The sequence below is a fragment of the Aptenodytes forsteri genome, unplaced genomic scaffold (assembly GCF_000699145.1).
Source record: "Aptenodytes forsteri isolate BGI_AS27 unplaced genomic scaffold, ASM69914v1 Scaffold84, whole genome shotgun sequence".
NCBI classification, from domain to species: domain Eukaryota; kingdom Metazoa; phylum Chordata; class Aves; order Sphenisciformes; family Spheniscidae; genus Aptenodytes; species Aptenodytes forsteri.
In genome coordinates this window covers 1,673,593-1,683,880 of record NW_008795492.1, presented here as the reverse complement: position 1 = coordinate 1,683,880, position 10,288 = coordinate 1,673,593, and the positions used below count along the sequence as shown (strand labels likewise).

The following is a 10,288-nucleotide window of genomic DNA, read 5'->3' as shown; positions in this document are numbered from 1 at the left end:
GCTTAGGGACATGGTTTAGTGGTGGACTTGGCAGTGCTAGGTTTACGGTTGGACTCAATGATCTTAAGGGTCTTTTTCAACCTCAGTGATTCTATGATTCTATAAAAAATGCTATTCTTTTTTCTCCTTAAAAAAAAAAAGACAGAAAAAAGAATTTGATATTATGTGTGCCCTTAAAAATTAGGAAGATAATTTTTTTAAAAAGATATGTTCTCTCCAAACTAGAAATAATTTGTTTGAAAAAGGTTTGGGTTTTGGTTTCTGTTGGTTTGGGGTTTTTTTTTATTTGTTTGTTTTAAACTTCTCTGCATTCCTCTGTGTCTGATAGCTAAAGCTACTTGCGAGCTGGAGATATTAATGTAGAGAGAATCACTTCATTCACTCACAGAACCACATCTTCTAATGAATAAACTATTCAAACGTTTCTCATTGCTGAGCTGCAGAGGTCAAAGTGATACTGACTCCCTGCATGGCCTTGGATAAGTCATTATCTCCCTCTCCTTCCTCTGCAAAACCTGACTGTTAAGTAGTTCCTCACAGAAGAGGTGTGAGAAACAATTAGCTAATGCTGGTAAAATGTTTTGAATACAAAATGTGGTTCATATGTGCTAAAAGTGACTCCCATCAGTCATCCTTAGCGGTTGCTGTCATTTACCAGCCTCTGATTTTTGGTTAGGTCTTTCACGAGTGAAAAGAAAACAGGACAGACTCAAAAAGTCTATCAATATTTATACTCCTGTCTTCAGATGTTTTAATAACAATTCCCCATTTATTTCATCTGCTACTGATCACTTTAATAAATGGAGATCTTTCCTGTTCCACAGGTCTAAAAATTGTGTCCCCCACTAGCCTGAGGACTAGCTTCTGCAGTTGGAGCAAAGATGGCTCAAACTCACCCACCCCTGGCTATCAGACAGGTTCCCATTTGATAGTAATATACACATATAAGCACCTCTCGGTTTTGTTCTAGTTTGTTGCATCTTTTCTAGAGCAGATTGCCATGTTCTGTGTTGTCTCTAGGATCCCTGGGATAATCCTCCTTTTTCTTTGGAGTTGTAAACTTGCACTGCTGTTGATGGGCTAGGACAAGTTCCTGTGGTAATAGGTGGAGGTGGGTGTGAAATCGTGAAGCAAAGCATTATTCTGCATCAGACAAATGTTTTACATGTTCTATCCCTTTTCCTTTATATGATATATTTTAAACGTTGCAATGTTATGGTCTGTGTATGTATCAAAGCGTGCCCAGTGTGGAGAAGAGGAACATGGTGGTTAAGAGCTGATGTCTAAGCCTGGCTCTGACCCTCCCGGGGAGCCTGAGCATCTGCAGCTGCTCACCCTCTCACACAGGGCTTGTTGCTGCCACAGCTTCCCACCTGCGGCAAGGCTGCAATGCACCCTGTGGGAAACACTTGTCCAAAGTTTTATTATGTAGAAACTCGAAAAAGCAAAATTAGGAAGGGTTTGGTTTGCAGCAAAGTTACTTCACTGAAAGAAAGCTCGGGCTATAAGGTTGCGTGGTGCTTTCTGCAGAGGAATGGGGCAGTTCCTGGGATACCAAACTGCGGTCATTAACACAAGGAGTGGAGAGCAGCATTAAGGACCTGGCTCTCGCTCCATTGAAACCTGTGTCGGTTTTGCCATTGATTTTTAACGGTGTCAGGGTGAAGTCTCTGGTTAATAATTGCTCACAAACCTGTGTAAAACCTCCCTGCTCCATCTGAGATGGGGGTTGGACTCTCGATCAGTGATGAAGGGGGTGCAGGCAGTGGTTGTCTGCACTGACTTGGGCGGCTCAGAGGCCTCTCTCAGCTCCGTCTTTCTGTTATGAACACTAACATGGGGATTTTTTTTACACTATGGTGGATTGTAATTGATTTATGTCTTCATGTAAGAAATGCTTGTAATGTATGGGATGTGACTATTTTTAGTAAGATGAGTATAATTTTTCTCCCCATTTATAGGATGGCTATTTTTCCCACCGACCGAAAGAGAAAATGCGAACAGACAGCAATAATGAAAATTCAGTCCCCAAGGACTTTGAAAATATTGATAACAGTAACTTTGCTCCCAGGACTCAGAGGCAAAAACACCAGTCTGAGCTGGTGAAAAAACCCCTTAGCAAGCAAAAGGAGCACTTGAGAAAGAAACTGGAAGAGGAGAAGATGAAGGAGAACTTGCTGCTGGGGAAGAAATCCAATGAGGTGATGCAATTCAGTGATCACCCTGGAAAAAACAGCAGCAGCAGCAACAACAACAATTTGAAGGAGATTCACAGGTCTCCCAGACAGCATCATTTAAAAAAAGGTGGAAACAGCTCCCCTGAACTGAGATACGACCAACCACCAAAGTGTGAGGTAACGGGCAAAGAGGCAATCTCAGCCATGTCCCGCTCTAAATCTAAGCAGTGTCGGCAGCAGATCGCAGAGGTGTATTGTCAGCACAAGCATGGAAAGCTGATGCCGGAGAAGGTGACGCGTTTCTGTACGCTGGAGGGTAAGTTGGTAGATGGTGAAGGAGAAATAACACGGTATCTTGGGGAAAGGATTCTATATAATTGAAATCGCCTTCTGGTGACAAAAAATGGCTTTATTGCAGGAATGTATAATGTACTTAGTCTGTGAAAACGAGGGAGGGTTTGAGGATGTTTTAAACAGGGAGTTACGTGGATGTCACAAGATCCTTAGTAGATTCCTGTAGAATTTCTTTTCACTTTACTTCCACCAGATTTTTATTACACTATGTGATCTAGGTATTCAGCTGCTACTCCTGTTTCTTTTAGTTCTTAATCCACAGACACAGAGAAGCGTAGTCAAAGTCTTGTTATTCTGTACAGGAGTTGCATGCCTTTTGGGGATCAGGGAATAGCCATGGTGAGTTTTGGTGCCTTATGCTAACCGATAAATGAGTGGCATTGCTGTTATGGCCATATGGCCATTTTTCTGGCACAGTGGAGTCCTAGCTAATAACCAGGACTCCTAAGCATTTTGATAACCCAGATAGTTATCGGAAGTATAATAAAAAAAACTTCAAAAGCATGGGGAAAAAAATCTAATTTTGTGGCTCACTTCTATTTTTAATGTTCTTCAATCAGCAAAAGTAATTTTCAAAATCACTGTTGTAAAGAGTCGGTTACCTCTGCTAGCCTAAGCCAAGCTTTGATTTGTTGCTTTTGGTTTCTCCATGCAGTCAGATACATGAGGTATCTCTCAGCTTGCTGTCGGTTTGCATGTGTGAGCTGACGTTTTCCTGCTTTTCAAGAAGAGTGCTTCATGTGCCACCATTCATTTAGCTGTAAGCTTCCCATACAGTAAAGTGCTTTTTTTTTTTTTAAAAAAAAAGCATTGATCAGTTGATCAAAGTAGGTATTGATCAAGGAACAGCATTATCCACAGCAGTACTTGTTTATACAGCAGTCCAAAGTCCCCATCCTGTAATTGGCACTTCAGCCCATGCATGTGAGGATATGCCAATGTCTTTGTCCAAGCTGAAAGTGCGGAGGAACTTTTACAAACAAGAGAATAGGTCTTGCTTTGAGATGGTACAGTAAACATGGTGAGCCATGGGGACTGGGGGATGTTTAGTTTCTTTCGTTAGGAATATTTAGTTACATCCTCTAACCCCCATGGCTTACCTGTTTATTGCACCATCGCAAAGCAATGGTTACTATTGGGTGGTTTCAGTGTGGGAGGGAGGAGGATCCATGTTGCTATTGCCTAAATTAGGAGGCTAAACTTCCTGTACACACAGTGGAAAAAAGGACGTGCCCCAGGGGGTGTTTCCAAACAAGAGCATCTCTCTGTAATAGGAATCTTAGGCTTTTAATTTAGATGACGCATATTACCAGGATGAATGGTATGAGCACCCCATTTCCCACCCCAGTGCATCTGTGACTGTTTTGTTTTGTTTTTTACCATGTCTCTTTTGGTGTTTTTTCTCCCTTTCTTGTCATGGTAATACTCAAAATCATTAAGCTGGGTGGGCAAACATGGAGATAAAGAATTAATGGAGCAGACAGAAGACTTGGTGTTCAGTGGGAAGCAGGGAGAGGGACAGCAAAGGCAGCACAAGTTGAAGGGAAGATAAAAGAACAGTAGAGGTAAGAATTGAGCAAAACCAGACATCAGTGACAGGCTGAGCATCAGTGAGTACCCCCGGGTGCCCCTGAAGTCCCATTGGGGTGCCACTGGTGGAATCCACTGTGATAAGCATGTCCTTGGTATCCTTCCCTCCTCTTCTCTAATGACAGGAGAGTCAGCTCTGGTCTGTGAGAAAGTTGATGGTGGTCAGCACCTTGCAGACACTGTCCTACACTTTTTGGGGTCAGGGACATATCTTGGTAATGTCATCAATGCTATCTGTATACCTTGTGTAGGGTAAATGTATCGCATATACAAATACGCAAGTGATATCCTGGAGAGAGCTGGAAGACGTATTGTCATTAGTGTGGGCGCACACTGCAGCTGTGTGCAATTTTGCACACACCTATGATTCCATCCCCTGCCTGGTAATCTGTCTCCCAGGGATGCAGGGTGACTTTCCAGAAGTTTTAAACAACCGCCATTCTTAAAAACAGGCTTCTCAAGAAATATTTATTGCTTCTTTTTTAAATACAGAATTTATCTCATATGCCCTGCAGTCAGGATAATAGCGTGGTCTTAGAACCAAGAACAGTGTCACCTTTTATACTTGAAGCCTTTCAGCATGTATGTACATTGCACATTGGTATAAATGCTTCCTTCGTAATAAGACATAGTAAAACTTCCAGGAAAACTGGGAGCTATAAATATGACTAGAGAAACGGAGAAGTTGTCCAAATATAGTTTTATTGTAAAATACACGTGAATTTAGTAACAACTCATGAGGTATGGATCTGTACCACATTAAAAAATTAAGTGTAAAAAGACTGTGGCTACAATTTTTAGGTTTGCAGTGCTAGAGTTTCATTTAGATTTTTATTTTAGGCAGTGATGCTTATTTAAAAAGAATAATTGAGGGATGTCTTCACTTAGCCAGATGGATCCTTGTGGAAAATGTTGACTTTTCTTTGCCTCAAGGTTATTTCCTCCTGCCCATGCTGACAGCTGAAGTTAACCGCTTCAACAGCCAGATTTCCTTGGCAGAAAATCTGGACATCCTGTGTTACATACAGGGTTGCTCTAGAGCAGATTTGGGAGCTTTGCTGTGGGGAAGTGATAAAGCAGCAGCATATTGAATGGGACACGAGTTGCTTATGCCGGAGGCGCCAATGCACAAGCAGATTGGGACATCAGACCTATGGAGGAGATCCAGACTTTGAAGTCACTTCTCAAATGTCTGAATACAGGACTATCAAGACAGACAGGAACCCCAAAACTGAAGGTGCCCAGGGCCTACTGGAAGGCCTTATATGTATATAACTTGGTAGGTCCCTTAAATTTTACAGTCCTATTAAAAATACATTGCCTGAGTTTAAGTGTGTTGTGGTCTCAGATCTCTCCTCCCCACTGCAGAACATAAATACTGCTGTTATTCACTCACAGACTGGCTCCATCCCTCATCAAAGGTGTCTTCATCAACTCCAGAGGTCCTTTAAAGGAGTTGAACTTGGTTAGGAGATGTTTGTGAAGCACTGGCCATCAGCTTTTGGGGGTATAAGACACCCCGTTGTTAGGATCGCTGGTAGGGGCAGGTCTGGGTTAGGCGTCTTGCCACTTTATGCATCAAAAAAGCTATATGCTGTTTGTCAGCAAAAGTCAGACATCTGGGGACTGAGTCTATGCATTCAGCATGTGAGTGCTATTCCCTTCAGTTTGGTTTGAAAAAAGGTTTCCTGTCTGTTTTCAGCAGAGCTGTGAAGTATAAATATTTATGTATTGGAGCAGCACATTCATCCATTATCCCAACATATAAATGTGTTCCCAGTGCTATGGTTTCCATTGAGATGTCATCCAGCATTTAATCCCCTTGGATCCTGTCTCAGCTGATCAAAACCATGAAGTTGCTAAGTGTAGCTATCAATCATGGACGTGACTCCATCCAGCTGGATTGTCATAAATGTTAAGTGATACGTTCACTTGAGTGGTTATCAACGGGAACAGGATCTTACAAGCTGTTTCTTTTTTCTTTTAAGTATTTTATTGTTTCCAAAGGCAACAGGCAAAGGAAGTCAAATATAACTATCTTCAGTGTATAAAAGAAAGGATTGTTAAAACCAAGAGCATCATATTTACTACCTGTTTGACATGCAGGCATTATTTCCATGAGAACAAGAGGACACGGGCTGCAGTCCCTCTAAGGATGTTGCAAAGAGACAACACTGCTGAAGCAGCAAAACGGGACATGGCAACTTTACCAGTTACCTGACTTGCAGAGCATGTGAGCTGGCATTTCCCAACAAGCCGGTCCTGAAAACAAGGCACAAACGCTACGGAACGGGACTGGTGTCAAAAGCTTTAGGTGCAGCCTTATCCAAAGTCATGGCTGAGATCAGGGCAACAGGCAGCTTGCAAGTCGCCCTTCACTCAGAAGGGAATGTTTGGAGTTTGTAGAAGTGTGTTTTGAGGGGAAATGCAGTCAGTGAAGGTAAGAGGTGAAAAGTGGGTTCAGCATAAGGTTAGACGAGGAAAGGGCAAATCCAGTCCTATGCAGGTTGGGGAGAGGGTACAGGGAGACATCCTTTTGGGGAGTTAATTTCTTCTCAGGAGACATGATACGGAGATCAGCAACCTGTGGACAACGTGGCAGATTGTTTCCTTGCTGGGGCCATCTCCAGCCTGGTCCTATACAGGCCAGACTAGAGGCACTGATTCCCCTGGTCTGCTAGACTTGCTTCTGCTCACCAAAGCCGTTGGTGGACCTGGACCAGCTGCCTCCCTTCCTTGTCTGTCATCATACATGGCCCTCCTCTTGTGCGGAGGTACTGGGAAGAAGCAGAAGTTTCAATGCGAATTCTCGGCTCTAAAATAAGCTTCACTCTGTACCTAGATAAACTCCTCTTTGACAAAGCACAAGTAACCTGATCTGTGCCACATTTCCCCCAGCAGAATCCCTTAATCCCATGGGCAGGAGTACAGTTTAGAATGGCCACTGTGACCCTGACTGCAGAGATTGCTGCCCAGATTATTGGGCAGCAATGTAATTACAATTACACAACTCCACATTTCAACATGCATATTAAAGTTGTGACGACTTCTGCGATGAAAAAAGCCCAGCTTCTGACCCACTGGCTGGATTCAGTCCCGAATTCTCTTTTTCACTCCCATGTGGATCGTGGTAGTTTGTAGCTCTGAATCCCTTGCCGTGCAAGTTTGCTGGGTATGCAGCACGGTTCCTCCTTTGTCATTGGCACCAGGTCCGTGAGTCATCGCAGGCACGGTGCCAAGTGGTATCTGCATCAGTCCTTCTCTGGGCCAGCTTCTCTAGGCTGCCATATCCCCAGGGGAGACTCTGGCCTAATCCTTATCTTTAATTACCCAACTAGGTTTATACTTGACCCTGATCTATGGCCCTAGATAGACTAAAAGTATGTAACAGATTTTTTTGAGGGGTATTTTCTAAGATGTAGTTCTGGCAAAAGAAAAGTCCCTGGGAAAGCAGAGCGCCTCCAGTGAGCCTGATTTATTTCCCCTTGGCTCTTCTGTTGTCTTTTCTTAGTTTATAAATCAAACAGGTTTTCTGCTACCTTCATCCCTGTGGGGTAAACCCAACTCATAAATAAAGTAGAAAAATAATCAAGCTACCCTCATTCCACATCATTCATCAGCACTGAAAGAGTTCTTTGCAGATTAGACGGCTTTCTCCCTGGTTGCTTATTGATAATGCTGCTCTGGCACATTGAAGCAAGAGTTTTCAGTTTCTTACAGGCTGCTGAGAAGAAAATTTTCCATTTCATTTTAGAAAACACAGCCTTCTTTTGGTTTTAAACCTGAGAGAAAAGGGCTCTGGAGCTCTGTTTACTGAATAATATGCACAGATAATAGCAATCTGCATGTCTATAATGTTTTTATCTGACTACTTCAAAGCACTCAACAGAAAGAAGTATGATTTCCAGGAAGGGAGAGGATAAGCCACTAAGATGCCAAATACTTATGGGGTGGAGCAGAACAGTTCTTCAAGGCATGGAAATGAGAGCATCCTCTATATAATTTTAAAAGAATGGGAGCTGTAACTAAGCAAATACAGAATTTCATCTGCTCAGTATGCATGTGTATGCGCATAGTGACATATAAATGTATGGCTTTGTTTGGCTTTCACATTTTTGGCAATGCATTTTTGGACTCACTGGGTTTGATCTAAAGATTATTGAACCCCAAATTTGTCTTTTTCTCCTGGTTTCAGGATTCCCAATGGCATTGGCTGCTGCTTTTTTCCTGTACGTTTAATCTGTTAGTGTGACAAAATTACTGTGGTGAGCTATACATGGTTTAAGGAGCATGTAAGAGCCACTGCACGTGCAGCCCAGACAGCATTTTAATTTGCTACACCACAGATGACTCCGGTTGCAATAAATTTACTGCGAGTAGACTAATTGCAAAATAACCCTAATTGAGTAGTTATCAGCGAACAACATCCTGTGGAACAAAACTGCTTGCAATTAATAGCATTTAAGCCATACACTGGTATTCTGCAGAACGCTAAGATGTAATTACACCGTGTGCAGAGATTGTGTTCTGTTCTACAAACCATGTTTCCAGCACTTCTTTCATTATAAAGGGCCATTTCAAGATTCAGTACTTGCATTTTAGGCGAAATGACTTTATCAAATAAGTGGTGTGTCTCTCCTCTCCCCTTACATGTGTAAAGCAGAACCAACTCTAATAAAATCAGTGAAGCTGTGGCAATGTAAGGAGAAAAATGAGATCTCAGGAAGAATGTATGTTGCAGTGATTCTCAGATTAACTTTTATTATGGCCACATGTGCAAGTTTGGATAGTTAAAATTAGGATGTAAGTAATGAAAAGGTACTTCATTGTTTTGGCTGAAGATGGACCCTACCTCATTGTATGGATGACGACTGAAGTATATCATTTATGTGATGAAAATGCATGTAAATGCTAGGACCCAAAGTGCACATAAGCCCTTGTCACCAGACTGGATGTGCAGGCAGGTGTCCCACCATAGGGCTGCCTGCGTTGCTGTTGGGTGACCAGTGCACTCTGGTCATTTGAAGGAAGTGATGAGGCAGCCTTGATGTAAGAGCTGCCAAAACGCTTCCCCCTGCTCACAGCTGAGTTGTTCCTGGGCAGAGGGCCAAATGAATGAATTATCCTCACAAACTGTATCTGGTCAGCAGGTCAGAAACTGGACAAGTTTCTTTGCTGAAGGAAGATCTGCGTACATCTTGTAAGGGAGCTGGAATTGCTAGAAATGTCCTTGTGGCATCCCAAAACAGGGTGACATTGTTTTGCCACCTCCCTGCATCTCTGGGGACAGCTGCAGTGTAGAGGACAGGAGACTGGATGGGTGAGCTTGTGGCGTTGCAGAGCGGAGGGGTTCTTCTCCCAAAAATAAGGCCATTATGAGCACAGGCTGGCTCTGTCAGCACTGTCTTGCGTAGTTTCAGCTTTGGTTTTAGAAGAAATCCAGTGAGGGAAAAACTGTTGGGTGTCTGTGCCAATTAATCCTTTCATTTAAATACAGGCAATTCCTGTCTAGATCATCTGCAAGTTTAGAAGTGGGAGAATGAAATCAGACTGATGTTCCTCTGTTTTTTCCATGTGATACTACTGTCTGGTCACATTTTTCCACGTTAGGCCTGTCTGGTCACCTGTGGATCTGGCAGCTGCAGAGTTGGTCCCTGACAGGCCAGGCGGCAGACTTGCAGAAAAACATCTTGACAAATGGCATCTTAAGGAAATGCCGAGAGCAATGCATGACACAAGGAATGGAGGGCAGAAGGGCTGGAAAATTTATGGTCAGCAGCCTTAGTTCTCACCAAGCCTCTGTTTTGGAAAATGATATCATTTTATGGAGCATTAAAGGCGGAGCGTGGGCAAGCGCGGGAGAGGATAATGGCTAAGTATGTCCTTGCTGCAAACCTCCTGGGAAGGGAGCATGAGGGTAGCAGAAGCTCAGTGAATATTTTAATAAAGATTACTGTGTATGTACAGAGATGAAAGAAAAGTACTTAAGTGATCGCTAATGCTTCCCAGTGATTCCGAAATGTGTGGACAGAGTGTCGGAGGGGAGAGTCAAATTACAGCTATGGCTTGAGAAAATTGTTGGTACAATGGTATGAGCTGGTAGGGTTGGAGGGGAAACAAGGGGGGGGGGGGGGGGGAAACCCAAAAAAAAAACCCCAAACCACGCC

The 10,288-nt window shown here is 43.0% G+C and overlaps 1 protein-coding gene across 1 annotated transcript in view; it reads left to right on the top strand.

Moving 5' to 3' along the window:
• XYLT1 (xylosyltransferase 1) overlaps nucleotides 1–10,288 on the top strand; it is a 101,340-nt gene that overhangs the window by 529 nt on the left and 90,523 nt on the right. Inside the window, exon 2 of the mRNA XM_009281691.1 lies at nucleotides 1,962–2,493. Within this exon, the coding sequence (XP_009279966.1) occupies nucleotides 1,962–2,493 (532 nt within the window). The remainder of the gene's footprint in view (nucleotides 1–1,961; nucleotides 2,494–10,288) is intronic.